Here is a 17,924-nt window from a genome sequence, read left to right as displayed (position 1 = left end):
GGGATAAAATACAGGGGCCAGGGAAAAAAAAAAAATGGATTTCACGTACTGTGGAGAATTTCTTGCTGAAGGTTATCAAACAGGAAAGGAGCAGTCTTGTGATATGAGGCAATTTAAACATGATTTTCCAGGTTGAAGACATTTTTAAGTATTTTGAGGCATCAACAATGAGCACGCCTCATTAAAAATCTCAGAGAGAACATTCTGTGCTGCTGTAGCCCCGCCGTGGTCTCTGGGTTCTCATTTTAGCATTTTCCCTTGGGTGAATGTCATCTCTTCTCAGTTTATTTATATTTCATTTAGACCATCAAAGCAATAATAATCCCCAAAATAGACAGAGATGCTCTGATGATCAATGGGATACATGAAAATCATTTTAATATAAAGGTAACAGTGAAGAGGGTGGCATTAATATAATACCCCCCACCATCCTCTTATTCACTCCATCAACCCAGTTTGTGCTATTTCCTTCAAGACCATGCCAAAAGTATCTTTCTTCTGTGAAGCTATTCCTGACTAAATCTACCACATCTTGCTACAGGAAGATCATCACATTTAAAGCTAGCAGGTGGCATGATAAAGACTTTGAAATAAGACTTTGGGAGTTCCTGTCATGGTGCAGTGGAAAATGAATCTGACTAGGAACCATGAGGTTGTGGGTTTGATCCCTGGCCTCGCTCAGTGGGTTAAGGATCTGGCGTTGCTGTGAGCTGTGGTGAAGATTGCAGATGTGGCTCGGATCCTGCGTTGCTGTGGCTGTGGCTGTGGCTGGCAGCTGCGGCTCTGATTCGACCCCTAGCCTGGGAACCTCCATATGCCGCAGGTGAGGCCCTAAAAAGGAAAAAAAAAAAAAGAACTTTGAATTAGACTTTGCAAATAAAGATTTGAATCCCAGATCTGCTAGATACATTATCCAAAATGGAAGTCAAATTTATCATCTGTATTATAAAATTATTAGTACTGTGGTATCACTCTTCCCTTTTTTTTTTTTTAAGCCCAAGGCCAATCTCCCACTACTTTCTTGTTAAGACAACCCAGATCTCTTCAAATATTGAGTGGAGATTTTTTGATCTCATGGGAGGTGGATCCAGCTCCTGATCTATGCTGGTCATGTGACCCAGCTCTGGCCAATGAGATCTAAGAGGAGGTCGGATGGGGGCCCAGGAAAGATGTTCATCCCCGAGGTGGGTGCTCTGTCTACCTTCTTCCTGTTTTCAGACTTCATTGTATAAGAACATGACAATTTTTACTGTGGGAGGCAGATGAATACAAAGACACTGATCCAGAGCCCTGAGTTAGGAAGCTGCTAATCAAATGTCAGTAATGCTGTAAAGCACTGGAAACATAGTGATGAACCAGTAAGAGGCATCATCTCTGCCTGCCCGGAGCTCAGAGTCTAGTGGAAGGCTATGGTCAATGATTCAATACCACACTAGTAAACATGAAACTACAACTGTGATAAGTGTTTCCAAGAAGAGGAACACATTGCTGCATTAATAAATCATGCAGTGGAGTTCCCGTTGTGGCTCAGTGGTTAATGAATCTGACTAAGAACTATGAGGTTGCGGGTTTGATCCCTGGCCTTGCTCAGTGGGTTAAGGATCCAGCATTGCCATGAGCTCTGATCCCGCGTTGCTGTAGCTCTGGCGTAGGCCAGTGGCTACAGCTCTGATTGGACCCCTAGCCTGGGAACCTCCATGTGCTGCAGTAGTGGCTCAAGAAAAGGCAAAAAGACAAAAAAATCAATCAATCAATCATGGAGAAATGTATCTTCCCAATATCCCTATACCGAAACTGGGAAAGCCAAAGATGCTTCTCTGTGGATGAGATGATTGGGGGAGTTCCCACTATGGCACAATGGGATCATCGGCATCTTTGGAGCTCTGGGATGCAGGTTCAATCCCCAGCCCCACACAGTGGGTTAAGTAGCCAGCATTGCCGCAGCTTGCAACTGTGGCTTGGATCTGATCCCTGGTCCAGGAACTCCTTATGCCATGTGGTGGCCAAAAAGGGGAAAAAAAAAAAAAAAAAAAAGAGAGAGAGAGAGGTGATGGAGCACTGATCTGAAGGAAGCTTAGGAGCTAGATGCATGAGGGACAAAAGAGAACAAGAGTTTTAGGGAGACAGAAGAGCAAATGCAGGCTTAAGTTCAATAAGAGGCTAATCAATTCGTGTTTCAGAAACTTCTTTATGCGGGTTATGGGTAAGAAGGAAAATATGTGTGCAATCATATTTTAATTTTTAAAATCTAATAGAACAAAAACAACAAAATAGAGAGTAAAAGAGAAAAAATAAGAAAATTTCAGGATCAGTTAAGAAGGTCTGATACATGACTAAGTGGTGTTTCAAAAAAAGAGAAATGGAAAAATGTTGGGAGGAAAATTATCAGAGAAAAGATAAATATGATTTTTTAAGATCTCAAATATTAAAAGACTTCTGATTAGGAGTTCCCTTCGTAGTTCAGCAGTGAACAAAATCGACTAGGAACCATGAAGATGGAGGTTTGACCCCTGGCCTTGCTCAGTGGGTTAAGGATCCCTGGCCTTGTTGCCATGAGCTGTGGTGTAGGTTGCAGAAGCAGCTCGGATCCTGCGTTGCTGTGGCTGTGGTGTAGGATGGCAGCTGTAGCTCCAATTCGACCCCTAGCTTGGGAATTTCCATATGCTGCAAGTGTGGCCCTAAAAAGCAAAAAAAAAAAAAAAAAAAAAAAAAGACTTCTGATTGATATGAGCCACCTAGTGCTCAGCACAGTGAGTTCTAAATGATGTAAACTGAAGCAGTTATCATAAAACATCTGGGCTGACCTTTCTAGCGCAGATAAATGAAATGAAGATAAAATGAAACAAGCCAAGAGAAAACTGCTGAGACACAAAGGATCAAGAATCAGAATGTATTAGCTCATTCAACAATGTTACAGGGTTGTGGATATTGGGTGTGGGGGTGGGGAAGTGCCTTTAAATCCTGAGTTATAGGCTAGACAAGTTATTGATGAAATGCAAAAATAGAATGAAATTCAACTCCAGAAATTCAAGTTCTAAAAATTGCCTCTCTTGCACCCTTTCTCAAAATGGTATTAGACAATGTGCTCCATTAAGACATATGAGAACAGAAAGAACCAAGAAAGAAATAGTCTTAAGACTCAGAGAAGAAGGGAGGCAACAGAGGAGAAAGCTGGAGAGATGACTTTGTTTTGTTTTGGTTTGTCTTTTTAGGCTTTTCTCAAATGTCCAATGACCTCTAACCTATATCTATATTTACGAGTGTGGAATAAAGAGCTTTTTAGAACCTCTGTTGTGAGGGTGGGGCTTGCTGACTGATGGATCTTGTTGAAAGGAGATCTGGTAGAGAATAGGCTTCCTTCCTCTCTCCATTCCTTTCCTTCCCTTTTCTTACTTTTGTTATTTTTAAAAATTGTATTTATTTATTTATTTTTAACTATTCAATGACTTTTATTACATTTATAGTTATACAACAATCATCACAACCCAATTTTATACCATTTCTGTCCCCAGTGCATCCCCCCACCCCCAACATGTCTTATTTGGAAACCATAAGTTTTTCGAAGTCTGTGAGTCATTATCTGTTCTGCAAAGAAGTTCATTGCGTCCTTTTTTTTTGGATTCCACATGTAAGTGATAGCATTTGATGTTGGTGTCTCACTGTCTAACTTCACTTAGCATGATAACTTCTAGGTCCATCCATGTTGCTAAAAATGCTGGTATTTCGTTCCTTTTAATGGCTGAGTAATATTCCATTGTGTGTATGTACCACATCTTCTTTATCCACTCCTCTGTCGATGGACATTTTGGTTGTTTCTGTGTCTTGGCTATTGTAATGCACATTATTGCAATTATTATTGCAATGCACATTAGAGTACATGTATCTTTTTAAGTCATGGTTTTCTCTGGATAGATGCCCAGGAGTGGGATTGCTGGGTCAAACGGTAATTCTATTTTCAGTTTTCAGAGGAATCGCCATACTGTTTTCCACAGTGGTTGCACCAATTTACATTCCCACCAACAGTGTAAGAGGCTTCCCTTTTCTCCGTGCCCTCTCCAGCACTTATTGTTTGTAGACGTTTCGTTAATGGCTATTCTGGCTGGTGTAAGGTGGTAGTTTGGAGTGGTTTTGACTTGCCTTTCTTTCTTTCCTTCTTTCCTTTCTTCCTTCTTTCTCTCTCACTCTTTCTTCCTGATTGGGGATACATCCACATCATTATCTATCAATCTTTTCTCTAGGACATCATCATTTCATCCAAAGAAGGATTCTCTGATCTCCTACCTTGAGGAGAGGCATGGCTAGTAGTGGTATAAGCTTGGTTCTTGGCTCACTGGGCTGGGTAGACGAAGCTAGGAGATGGTATCTCACCGATTAGCAGATGGCCTTCACATACTCTCCTTGTTATAGGTCCAATGCCTCACTCCTGATGGTTCCCTTGATGTCTTCCTGGTTTATCATTTCATCCAAAGAAAGATGCAAGTGTCTTGTCTAGCAGACACTTCTGTCTCCTGCCAGCATGGAGGCGGGATGGTATTATGCACTGAATTGTGATTCCCCTAAATTTATATGTTGAGGTTCTCAGTAGAGTCACATTTCATGTTACTGTGCTTTGCACATTTTTTTTTCAACAAGTTGAAGTTTCGTGGCAACCCTGCATCAAACAAGTCTGTTGGCACTGCTTTTCCAACATCATTTGCTCACTTCACATCTCTGTGTCACCTTTTGACAATTTTTGCAGTATTTAAATCTTTTTCATTATTATTAGATTTGTTGCAGCGATCTGTGATGTTACTATTGTAATTGTTTCAGGGCACCATGGACTGCACTCATATAAGACAGTAAACTTAAGCGATAAACATTGTTTGTGTTCTGACTATTCCACCAAGTTGTGTCCCCATCTCTCTCCCTCTACTCAGGCCCCCCTTTTCCCTGAAACACAACAAAATTGTGATTAGGCCAAGTCATAACTCTACAATTGCCTTTAAGTATTCAAGTGAAAAGAAGAGTCACCTGAGTCTCATTTTAATAAAAAGCTAGGGAGTTCCCGTTGTGGCTCAGCATTAATGAACCCGACTAGTGCCAATGAGGATATGGGTTCGATCCCTGGCCTTGCTCAGTGGGTTAAAGGATCTGGCGTTGCCATGAGCTGTGGGGTAAGTTGCAGATGCGGCTCGGATCTGGCATTGCTGTGGCTGTGGTGTAGACCAGCAGCTGCAGCTCTGATTCGACCACTAGTCTGAGAACTTCCATATGCCGCAGGTGTAGCCTGAAAAATAAAATAAAAAAAAAAAAAAAAGCTAAAAATGACTAAACTCAGTGAGGAAGGCATGTAAAAGCAGAGTCAGGTCAAAAACTAGGCCTCTTGTGCCAAACAGTTAGCCAAGGTGTATATGAAAAGAAAAACTACCCACAGGAAATTAAAAGTGCTACCCCAGAGTTCCTGTTGTGGCTCAGCGGCAACAAATCTGACTAGGATTCATGAAGATGCGGGTTCGATCCCTGGCCTTGCTTAGTGGGTTAGGGATCTGGCATTGCCATGAGCTGTGGTATAGGTCGCAGGTGTGGCTTGGATCCCGAGTTGCTGTGGCTGTGGCATAGGCCAGTAGCTGTAGCTCCAATTCCACCCCTAGCCTAAGAGCTTCCATATGCCATAGGTGTGGCCCTAAAAAAGAAAAAAAAGTGAGGTCACATGGGTGGCCCTAATTAATATCACTGGTGTCCTTAAAACAGGAGAAGACTGGGACCCAGATGTGTATGGTCATCATGAAAAGCCTAGGTAAGGAGACAGCCAGTGATGGCCACCTGGAAGCCATGCAGAGAGGCTTCAGAATGAATTCACCCCTGCCAAAACCTTGAGCTTGGACTTCTAGCCTCTAGAAGTGTGAGAACATAAATTTCTGTTGTTTCATCCACACAATCTGTGGTACTTTGTCATGGCAGCCCTAACAAATTAATACAGCTGGAAACTCGATTATGCCAGGTGGACCTGGGGACCTAGGTGGGGTCTAACAGCTTTGAATTGAGATTTTGAATCGACGCCTCTGCTTTGAGCCCCACAACTCCCACCTTCCATGATAATTGGAAATTTGATCTTCTATGCCTTTCTGAGGTTCTACAGGCTAAAGAGGCTTGACCTTCAGAGTCTACAGAGGCTCAGGTTCATCTTTCTCAGCTCAGCTAAAGCAGTTCCTACTTCATTAGTCACTTTTCACTTTTTTCCACTTTGTACTTTCCAAATTTTGTTGTCATTTAAAACCACCTAATCTCCTCTTTTATTCATCCATCAGTGGGACTTTAGGAAGAAGTAGAGATAAAGGTATATATTCAATGCACTGTGTTTTAAGAGGACCATGCTTTCTAGCTTTTTTTGGCCATGCCCTTGGCATGCAGAAGTTCTAGGGCCAGGGAATGAACAGATGCCACAGCCCATAACCACAGCCATAGCAGTGACAACACCAGATCCTTAACCCACGAGGCTAAGAGGGGACTCTTTTTTTTTTTTTTTAAATGTTTTCTATTGAAGAGTTACCAATGGCCAGCCTAAGAAACAGAAAACTTCACATCCCTGAAGGAGATATGCAAACCTCAGTCTACTAACTGAATGCAACACTGCCAGTTCCAGAACCTTCATGGAAACAGTAAGTGTCAATGCAAAGACACAGAGCCATGCAACCATGAAAAATGGAAGTGGCCCCAAACTGTGCAAGAATTGCCGTTTAATGCTTGGTTGGTTACATTACACATCTCTATGTTGAATTTCAGATGAAGGCATTCAGGTACATTTCATTCTTCCCAAGCCTTCTTCTTGGGGATAACAGCTGATGGAACAACTTAGTGCTTTTATAGTGCAAACCAGCCTAGGAGATACCACCTCTTAGTCACTTCACAGTAGATTCAACGACAGACCTGCTTTGGTGGCCCCATGTATAACAAGTAGTGGGTGAAGAGGCAGCAGGCAGACTCATTCAGTTAATCTGAATCCCTTTAAAACTTGATATTTCTGCCCAGATGCCACAGAAATGGGATTCTTCTCCCCATGTTTCATTATAAAAGACTCAGCATAATAAAATGACAATTTAGTATCAAATCCTGAAGTTTTAATTTAGGAAAATGGGATTGGCCATCAAAATAGATGCTAAAGATCACCACTAAGATGACAATAGGAATAAACGATACTATTTTTCTTTCCTGAGACTTTAACTAAAATTTTAATTTCATAAATGAGATAATTTGGTCTAAAAACAGCACTCTTTTATTATTAGCTTTTTATATGAAAAGTTACACTTTTGCTGTCATGTAAAGTGACCACCAAACTATAACCTCTACTGAAACTCCTAAATCTATGATGAATACTGTAGCAGATGCCAGCCTAATTTTTTTTTTTTTTTTTTTGGATGCACTAACTGCTCCAATTGAAGACAATGGTCAACAATTATATAAATAATCAGTAGGTTGGGAATGAAATAGTTCAGGTGTTTCTTTCTTTTCAGGGCCACACGAAAGTTCCCAGGCTAGGGGTCAGATCACCAGATCTTTGACCCACTGAGCAAGGCCAGGGATTGAACCGACATCCTTCTGGATACTACTCAGGTTCTTAACTTGCAGAGCCACACCAGGAACTCCCCAGGTCACTGTGTTTCAAACTCTAACAGGATCAGAACCACCTGAAGGGCTTGTTAGACCCACAGGCTGGAGTTTCTTGAGGCCTGGGCTAAGTTGGTGAATTTACCTTTCTCACAAGCTCCCAGGTGATCTGATGTTGATGGTCCAACCAGGGACCACACTTTGGGTGGTCTAATCTAACCAATCAACACAGAAGTAGGCAGCCAATCGGGGGATACTAAGCGAAATAATCAAAGCTGAGTCGTTAGGTGTCAGGGAGGAACAAAGGATTCTTGGCCACCACGGACCAAAGAAATTAAAAGTTTGCCCATAAATTCTGGTTTTGTTTGCATAAACAAATCTGGGACAGCGTGGTAAAGCCTTTTGGATAATTTTAGAAATAGCTTCAGATTAAAAACAGCAAATTATCCTGCTGTATAGCACAGGGAACTATGTCTAGTCACTGGTGATGGAACATGATGGAGGATAATGTGAAAAAAAAATGTGTGTATATATATATGATTGGGTCACTTGACTGTATAGCATACATTGATAGAACAATGTAAATCAACTATAATTTGAAAGAAATAAAGACCTAAAAAAAGGGGAAAAAATAAAGATGGCAAATCGACCCACAGTTGTGTATCTTCCTTGTCTCCTGAAAAGGACAGTACAGGAACATAAAAGGATGAATCCATAGGGGCAAAGAGAAGAGAGGAGGGATCATCTGCAAAAGATGTATTTCAACACAATTCTGGAAGATGGGATGGGTGGAAGAACAGAGAATGGTAAAACAGAACAGCAGAAGCTATCCTCTCCTGTCATTCTAGAGGGCAGGACAAGCGATTATTCTATAAAACCCCAGATTGGCTTGGATCCTGGAGATGCCAGAGGTCATGAGAGAGAGAGACAGATTATGATGAGAGGCCTCAGGATCCCAGCAGTGAGGGAGAGGTTGGGAGCTGAGCGAATGTGTTTGGAGTTGTTAGTTCCCCAGGTCCCCTGTCCCACTTCTCACAGTCAAGTGACTACAACGGCAGCAGGAGAAACAGCAGAGAGGCTTGTGCATTAGGCAGCAAAAAGGACGGGAATGAGGCACCTACAGGAAAGAAAAGAATGAGACACTCTGCATACTAAGCAGTCTGGACCCCTTCCCCTGAACTGTTTCCAGAGTACTGGCTGCCAGGTGAAGGTCCCCTCAGGCAAGAGGCTGCAGATATTTCTCTTGAGAAGCTGAAGAGCCCAGAAGAAAAGACTTCTAGTTTTTGTTTGTTTGTTTTTTAGGGCTGCACTCATGGGATATGGAAGTTCCCAGGCTAGGGGTTGAATCAGAGCTACAGCTGCCTGTCTACGCCGCAGCCATGGCAACATGAGATCCGTAACCCACTGAGCAAGGCCAGGGATTGAACATGTATCCTCATGGATACTAATTGGGTTTGTTTCCCCTGAGCCACAAAGGGAACTCCAAGACTTCTAGTTTCTGACATTTGGGGGATCTCCTTAGGGAAAGATGAACTTTTTCCCTGATCACCACATAGCAAACTCACCAATGAGCAAGCACACTCCCCCGCCCCCCATGTGTAGTTTTCAGTGGGGTTTTATGACCTCATTCTTGAATATGAAGGGAGAGTCAAATGTTTGCAAACATTTCATGAAAGCCTCCAAATTAAGGCACAAAATTATGAAATTTCAGAATATTAGAGATAAAAGAGATTATAAGTTTCTAGAAGGGTAAATTCCAGTTCACAAAGGAATGGGAATCAGGATGGCATTAGAATTCTCAATGACAATACTGAATACTAGAAAATAAGAGTACAGAGTTCCCACTGTGGTGCAGTGGAAACGAATCCGCCTAGGAACCATGAGGTTGCTGGTTTGATTCCCCGGCCTTGCTCAGTGGGTTGAGGATCCCGCGTTGTCCATGAGCTGTGGTATAGGTTGAAGGCGAGGCTCGGATCCTGCGTTGCTGTGGCTGTGATGCCCTGAAAAGCAAAAAAAAAAAAAAAAAAAAAAAAAAAGGAAAAATAAGAGTAATTGTTATGAACTTAATGAAAAATTTCAAAGTAGAATTCTATACTTGGTCAAGCTCCTTCAAAAGTAAGATTTGAAAAAAAAAGCAAGAGTTGAATGAAGATATTTTAAGCTTTACTTTCTGTACCCAGTCCTAGGTTATTACTGGAACACATGCCATGGAAAGTGAAGTAGCAAACCAGGAATGAAGGAACAGGACAGATAAATGGGGTTCTTATTCTGGAGATGAAGGACTGTCCCAGGATGACAACTGAGTAGCAGCTCCAGAGAAGACTTATCTCCACTGCTACAGGGTGGTGAACTTTTGGAGGGATGGTTCCAGTGGGGAAAAATGGGATTGATTGTTTGATTATTTGGAAAATAAATGTGATAGTCATTTGATAGATATGCTATAGGAGTTCCCATTATGGCTCATCAGGTTAAGGACCCAACATTGTCTCTGTGAGGATGTGGGTTCGATCCCTGGCCTCGATCAGTGGGTTAAGGATTCAGTATCGCAGCAAGCTGTGGCCTAGGTTGCAGAAGTAGCTCTGACTGGGTGTTACCATGGCTGTGGTATAGGTCTCAGCTACAGTCTGCAGCTCTGATTAGACTCCTGGCCTGGGAACTTCCATATGTCATAGGTGCAGCAAAAAAAGAAAAATAAATAAATAAAATGATATGTTACAGAAAAAAAATCAGGTTGGAAACATCATAAACTAAGTACATAGATAAAAGCTTTTTATAAGAAAGAAAACAGCCATAGAACACTAGTTGGCTCTGTTGTGACTGGTATTTGCGGTCACTAACTACTTGCTACCCTCAATCTGTGAAAGAGATGTTGGAAGAATGGTGAAAATGAAACTGCATGGGATTTGAAAGAGCTAAGTCCTTACCTAAGTCAGCAGGTGGTCAAAGCACAACATCTAAATGGATAAATCAAGGGCTAGCAGTGTAAATTATTTAGAAATAACAAGGTCAAGAACAGAATGGACAGCTAAAAGTGGAATGTGGTTAAGAAGGTGGAGGAGAGGTGGGTACTGCATTATTTTAAAGTATTGTACCATCTTTAAAAAGTAAGCGTGTGTGCTTATACTGTCTTTAAAAAGTAAGAAAACATTTTGAAATTCACTTGTTGAGAATGAAACATGGAAGAGTCAAACTTTGTTTCATAAGGTAATTAATTTTCAGGAAATACATGATCCATTTAGATTAATCTAGAAGTTGTATCATCTCTCTCAATACAGTATTAACTTGAAATAAATTATAAGCTTTCCATGCTCTCTATTTCTGCAATTCATATACATGTGCTAGACTCCTGTCAGAACTTCCACAACCGCTCATTGGAAGCAGTGGTTGTAAATTACGGTTGCAAATGCCTGTTGTTCCCAATCAGGAGAAAGGAAAACTACAACAAAGTCAGTTTCATCCTGAATTGTTTCCATAGCAACCATATTAAGCTGGAAGGATAAAGCACCTTTGTAGTGGCTGCTTCTATTGAATTACAATGTAAATGTTGATGCCTGCCTGGTAACGTCAAATGACAACAGGTTTATGGGAGGGCATCAGTGGTGGTTTGCAGCTCTGGAATCCCAGGCTACAGAGTTGAGATGGAAGAGATGCACCTGAGCCATTTTCGTGTCTGTTCAATCAAATTTCCTCACCCCATCAAAACCATGCCACTCCCTATATGTCCAGCTCATGAAAGGATGCTCACCTGTGTGTCAATCTAGTAATCTACCCTTTTACACATTGAAACCCGAAGGAAAGTGTTTGTTGTGGATAAGAATGTTAAAAATGCAATTACAAATTTAACAAACTCGGCGATCTTTGGGTCCCATCCCCACCCTGCCCCCCTCGCCCTGAGCACAAAGTAAACTTCAGGCCGGTACTCTTTTGATATTGTCAAACACTGTCCTAGCGTGATTATTAAAAGCCTTGTGGTTGTATTACGCATGTGATTCCGGTTGGCTTGAGATCCCCGAATTCAGCTCTCCTTAGTCCTTCCGTTCCACCCACAATCCCTAGTGGTGGCAGGTGTTGCTTTTTTTTCCTGGTTAACTTCTCTCCCTCAAGGTCTCCCAACCCCCCATCCCCCACCCCAGGCCGGCCTCCGAGAAGGGAAACGTAGCATGAAGTCTACTCGAAGCGCTGACCCTCAGCTCCCACGGGCTGCAGCGTGCCGCCGCTCCACTCAGGTAAACTTCGGAGTGAGTTACCTGCACCTGGAGAAGGGCCTTACCTGAGCGCGCCTCTGCCAATGGCAGCTCACCTGAGAGAGCCCCGCAGCCAATCACGGCGCAGCTCGTCCCTCGGGCTTGTACCCTTTAGTGAAAGAATTCAGCTCCTTGCGAGAAAGTTACCTGTGGCCGCCCAAGTCCGCCACTTTCTGCTCTGTGGCTGCCCAGTGCCACGATCCGGGAGGACTCCGCGCCGCCTGGCCGCCTCCGAGCTCGGGCCCCATGTGAGGGGCCCCCCCTTATCCCACCTTTCCGGCTAGGTGAGGGCGCGAGCGGGCGAGCGAGCGAGAGTGGTGAGGGGGGACGGAAAAGCAGAATTACCTGTAGCTCTTGTTCTGCCATCTCGGGCGCTCTCACACACCTTCACCTGCACAGACTTGAAAGTCCAGTTTCACCAGAGGCTGAGGCTCCAGGAAAAGGGGAGCGAGTTCATTGGATCAAACATGTCACAAGAGTCGGACAAGTAAGTGGATCACACGCGCCGGCTGCTGCTACTACCACTTTGGGCTGATGGCAACTGGTTTGTTGTGTTTTTTTTTTTTTTTTTTAAGTTGTTTTTTTGGTTTTTTTCCTTTCTTTTTTCTTTTTCTTTTTGGTGTATCCAGACTTTTCCAGATTATGTTTCTACCCTGGTTAAGGGGAGAAACCTTGCAAGAATGGAATGTTTAATACCCCCTTTGGCCTTGATAGTAAAAGTAGGTTTTCCTCTTTGCTTCCTCCCTTACGAATGATCTCGCCCCGGTCTCCCAGGATATATACTTGGATATTGGCAGAGGTTGGCAGAGGTTTTGGTAGGAGAGGGTGGGAGGCCTGTTATTCCCCCCTCTCCTTTAGTTGCTCCCACCGCTTCAGGCTCCTAGGGCCCTTTGGAAGTTTAGCCGAGTTCCTTCGATTTACCTAATGGCCCTGCTGGAAAAGCGGGTCTTGGCGGCTTTTGTGTGAGCACAACAAAGAGCCTTTATCCTGAAGCAGAAACGGCCATCTTCCCGCACTGGGCCGGAGGGTGTGCGTATGCGCGCCGGGTGGTGCGCCCCCGACGGGAAGCGAGGCGCCGGGCCGCCGGGGTCTCAGGGCCCCCAGCGCTGTCCCCACCCCGCCCCCAGCTTCCCCGCCCCCTCGCCCCTTCCCGCCTGTCCCCGCATTGTTTGGCCACCTTAAGCAGGTGCGGGAGGACAGGCCCTTTCGGAAAAGAGGGGTGATTGAGCCGAGGTTAGGGTTGGCGCCTTGGTAAGGCGCGCCGGTGACTTATTGAGTCACCTCTGCCCGGACGGCCTTGACGCGGCCCCGGGAGCCCCGCGCCCTCTGCGGCCCTCCAGGCCCAGGCGCCCCGCGCTGGAGGCCGCCACCTCGGGCGTGGCTAGCGGGACGGCGCGGGTGCGCTGGGCCTCCCCGGGGTTCTTTCGCCTGGAAAGGCGAGGGGCCCAGCCCTGATTCCCGCCCCTCGAAGGGCTAGCTGGGGGGCGCGCCCGTCGCAGCTCGGACAGGATCCCTAGACGCCTCGGGGCTCGGCGGCCTGAGCCGCGGGGCGCCGGGCCCGGGTCCAGTCTCGTCCAGGAGGCCTCCCAGCAGGCCTGTCCCCCGCCTCCGGGCCGGCTTTGTGCAGGCAGGGGGAGGTGGGGCCGAGGGCGGGAGCGAAGGGGAGCGGGAGGTGGGTCCCTTGGCCTTTCCTGGGATTCGGTGGCGACACTTCCTTCCCCCTCCTGTCGGGCGCGTCCCGGGCTGGGAACCGGCTGCGTCCTACTGGAAGTGCGCCGGGGCCACCTTTCCGCTTTCCCGGGTAGTTTTGCCCCGGCAGTGTGGCCACTCCAGGGACACCTTCCTCTGGGCGTCTCCGCGGGGCAAGAGACGGGTGCCTCTCCTGGAGAAGTGGCCTGGGACACGTCGCAGATTGAGGGGCCCTGAGGGGACAGCGGGCATGCCCTGCGGACCTGTCCAGGGATGGAGGAGACGATCCTCAAAGTTAAGCCGCGGGTGGGCAGAGCTAACAACACGGGCTGTCATACTTGAAAATGAAAACCTACGAGATAGTACTTTACCCACTAACGAAAAGCTAACTGCTAGCTACACAGCGGAGGGGACGAACTAGTGTTACAAAGACGCCAAGAGGGCCGGAGTAGGGGTAGGGCTGGGGAAGTGTGTGAATCTTTGAGCCTACCCCCATTCCCAACCCAAGTTCTCCTTGTAGCCTTCGAGAACTCCCTACTCAAGCTTAAAAACTTCAGTAGCCAAAGGCCGAGATGGCAACAGGGTTTTGTGGTTTGTTTCGAGCTTCGTGTCAAAAATGGTTGCAAATCTGGTGAATATTGACTAAGACTTACTCTAATTCCTAGGTTAAATCACACAATTACCATTTGGTTGCACACTTCGTTTTGTGATACAGCAGAACTCAAAGGAGTTCGGAATGCAAATGGTTAGGTTTTTATTTTAATCAGTTACACCTAGAACCGATAAAGACTATTGAAAATAAGTTCTCCTAGGCAACACTATTGTGTTCACTTTGGTGATGGATGGTAACTAGATTTATTGTGCGGATCGTTTCGGACTGTAAATAGACATCGAATCACTATGTTGTACACTTGAAACTAATATGATACTGAAGGTGAGCAATAACTATCTGGGGTTACGTATAGTTACACTGAATGAAAGTAGCTTTTGTTTAGTTATGGTTTCCAACAATTCATTTTGTATCCAGGGAACAGAAATACCATCAATATCCCAAAGAGACCAAATACCCCAAAGACCCCTCTCTTTGCTTAGACTATTGAGAAATGCTTGAAATGAGTGTTTTCTGGATCATTTTTGCAAATCCTGGCCTAGTTTTCTTAATGTCAGCATTCCAATGGAGGCCTGGCAGGGGTGAGTCCGTGTTTCATGAACTTGAAGCTTTTGCAATTGTGTATGTTAGGTGGAAGTAGGGTTGAGGGCTCTAAGGAAAAGAACACGTGAGCCTGTTTCTGGGGCTTCCTGCCAGAGCAAACGGGGTTCCTGAAGCTCGATGGTAAATCCACGTAGGAGGCCTCTCTGTATTTTCTCTGTATTTTCTGGAACGAACGTAAAAGAATACACATGGGATTTTTTTTTTTTTTTTTTTTTTTTTTTTTTTCTGTAAACCCATCAAGGTGTAGGTAGCTTTTGGATTGCATACGAAGATAATTCCAGTTAGCAAGTCTGGGCCGAAGTAGCATCATCGTTTTTTATGGTTGTGAACTTTTCGGATTGAAACTATCTGCTTTTTATGTCCTGCCATGTTGATGCTATCACTATTTAAAACAGTATTTTTAGGACAGTTCGTACATACTTAAAATTTTTCTACTCCCCCTTTCTAACATTTTATGAAGATTTATGATCTTTGTCAACAAGCATGTGTATTCTAGCAGCACAATGATGGATTTAGAAACTCTTATTTTAACTGCCAAAATATTCAGAATGTAGATGATTTATTGGAAGCCCACAGGTGTTTTTCATACCTACACATGTTTTTGGACGACCTGCCATTTGCACCATGTTCAGATAGGTATAATAGAATAAAAAGATGTCTAAGATGGCCATGTCCCCAAGGGGCTTACACTCTAGTGGAAGATGAGACATGAACAGACATTACATTAATCCCTCTTCTCTTGACCCACCACATGTTTGCCTTAGGACAATTGCCTTTAGTCATTCTGTGTGATATATCTTAAGGAGTCCAGCCACTATCTTAAAAAGGAAAATGTCCAGAGTTAGATACCTCAGGTGGAAAGGCTTTCAAGTAATAAGATGAAGCATTTTAAATAAATTTTCTGCTCTTTAGAATATCTTTTAAATCACCAATATTGAGTTAATCATATCATCTTCAAAGCACCAAAAATACTCTCTTATTCAATGACCATATCGTGAGTGCCATTATTTACTGGGCATTGATCCTGGTATTGAGATTCATTAGCACATAGAACAAACTCCCTGCCATCATAATGCTACCACTGTAGTGCGAGGAAACAGAGTAAATTAACAAAGAAGTAAATACATAACAAGTTAGATGATGATAAATGAAGGAAAACAAAGCAGGCTAAAGGGATTGAGAAAAATGAGGAATTATTTTATATAAGATGGTCTGAGATGACCTTTTTGCAGAAACCTGAAGTGAGGGATCATGCACTGGAGATACATGGGGTAAGAGTGTTACAGGTACATGGAAGAGCAAGTGCAAAGGTGCCCACTGTGGGTGGATGGATCAGAGAGGCAGAGACACAGTGGTCCCATTAAGTAAACTAATATAATCAATTCTTTACCAACAGTCCAGACATTTGTACATTGAAAACAAGACATTATACTTGTAAATGGTCCTGGCTGTCAAGAGTGGAGTAAATAAAGAATTGGCCGATAGCGTCAATCTTGTCTCTTTCCCCAAATATCACCAGTTTAACGGCTAGGGTCTAGTGTTCTCTTCTAAACAATGGATTAAATCTTGCACACTTCTTAGAGATGAAAAAATGTACACATATTAGATGATCCCTGGGAATTAGATTAAATTAAGTTTAGAGAGGTGGGCGTTTCAGAGCAAATACCTTGTGTACTTGGTCCCTCTTCTTTGGTTCTATCTCAACCTTTTAGATTAGCCTCCAGCAAAATAAGGCTTGCCCTTCTTTTCTCTTGCCCTCATTCAATTTCACCAAATGGATAGCCACCAGAAAACAGACACTGCAGTGTGCTTGGGTTGGTTTTGCATTTTCAATGAAATAAACTAATATACACGCAAAGCTAACCTACCTGAACATGCTAGAATGAAAATCTGGATTTATTTTTTTTTAAAAAAGTTGAAGATAATAGGTATGTGTTTAGTAATAGGAATCTCCATAGGAATTCTTTAAATCAGTGCTACCCAAACCCATCTGATTACAAAAATACCGCCAGAGGCACTTGGTGCAACTACTGATCCCTGGGCCCCACCCCAGAGCTGTGGAATTAGTTTCTCTTGGGAGAGGCCAGGGCATCGTCTACATTGGATTCCTAAGCAAAATAATGCTTTAAGTAAGTCCTTAATCTTACCTTACATAATAAATTCAATTTATATGCAATGTCTCGGGTGTTTATCCAGCATGTAAGTGAAATGAAGCCTGTGGGCTTTCTTTTACAATCATTATGCTACTTCTGGATGAGCAGGATCTGATAACCAGTTTAACTTAGTTTTAAGAATTCCCAGGTCTTCTCTCAACGTCAGTTAATTTCACTGTTTTGCTGAATTGTCCCTTCTGGAAGAGCAGGATCCTTTTGACAGGTCATGTATTTCTGGAGTTACTAAACACCTGATTTGGAAGGATGGCACCCATGTGGGCCTCTGCCAGTCCCAAGAGCTAAAAGTTCAAGTTCATATTTTAGGCTGGATCCCCACTCACTAGGGAGCTAGGTTAAAGCTCGAAGGCCAATCTTGTCCTTCCATAGCTTCACATTGGAACATAAAAGTGGGGTTCATTTTTCTGAGCACAGTTTTTTTTTTTTTTTTTTTTTTTTTTTTTTTTTTTTGTCTTTTTGCCGTTTCCTGGGCTGTTCTCACGGCATATGGAAGTTCCCAGGCTAGGGTTCGAATTGGAGCCATAGCTGCCGGCCTACACCACAGCCACAGCAACTTGGGATCTGAGCCTTGTCTGCAACCTACACCACAGCTCATCACAATGCTGGATCCTTAAGCCACTGAGCAAGGCCAGGGATCGAACCTGCAATCTCATGGTTCCTAGTTGGATTCGTTAACCACTGAGCCACGACGGGAACTCCTGAGCACAGTTATTTCATTGAATTTAGAATCAGTTTTGCAGCAGAGAGTCAAAGATAATGAATTCTGATGTATATGATCAGATCTTGGTCCTTGGTGTATATATCTAAGGGGGCGGTGGTTGCAGTTTCATTTCTAGGACTATTGGTAGCTTTAGTATTACCCTGATGAGATGGTCCCAGGCTTTCTGTTGGTCTAGAATTAATTCCTGTTTTAAACTAACTACTGAGACCATTGCCACCCAGTTGGACCCAGTGCCATTTGATTTAAGGAGGATTAAAACTAAGTGCTGGAGCAGTGATAAAAAGCTGTATCTAACAGTATCT

The 17,924-nt window shown here is 43.7% G+C and overlaps 1 protein-coding gene and 1 long non-coding RNA gene across 6 annotated transcripts in view; one reads left to right on the top strand and one right to left on the bottom strand.

Moving 5' to 3' along the window:
- On the bottom strand, positions 7,360 to 12,097 carry LOC110260426. Its single transcript, XR_002343691.1, has 2 exons — positions 11,976 to 12,097; positions 7,360 to 9,584 (listed from the first exon to the last, which is right to left on the bottom strand). It is a non-coding gene; the product is annotated as an uncharacterized LOC110260426 (long non-coding RNA).
- The window catches only part of GRHL2 (grainyhead like transcription factor 2), a 196,607-nt gene continuing 190,142 nt past the window's right edge, over positions 11,460 to 17,924 (top strand). For 3 of the 5 annotated variants that reach the window (XR_002343689.1, XM_005662935.3, XM_013996569.2), the window contains exon 1: positions 11,965 to 12,315. Coding sequence is in view for 2 of the 5 variants with exons in the window: in XM_005662935.3 (XP_005662992.2) it covers positions 12,296 to 12,315 (20 nt within the window). In the remaining 3 variants the exon portion in view is untranslated. Of the gene's footprint in view, positions 12,316 to 12,349; positions 12,373 to 17,924 lie in introns of those variants that run through there. The other 2 variants (XM_021090600.1, XM_021090598.1) reach the window with 2 other exon arrangements.

The sequence above is a fragment of the Sus scrofa genome, chromosome 4 (assembly GCF_000003025.6).
Source record: "Sus scrofa isolate TJ Tabasco breed Duroc chromosome 4, Sscrofa11.1, whole genome shotgun sequence".
Classification (NCBI taxonomy): Eukaryota; Metazoa; Chordata; class Mammalia; order Artiodactyla; family Suidae; genus Sus; species Sus scrofa.
The sequence above is the reverse complement of the archived record's forward strand: the minus strand, read 5'-3'. Positions and strand labels throughout refer to the sequence as shown.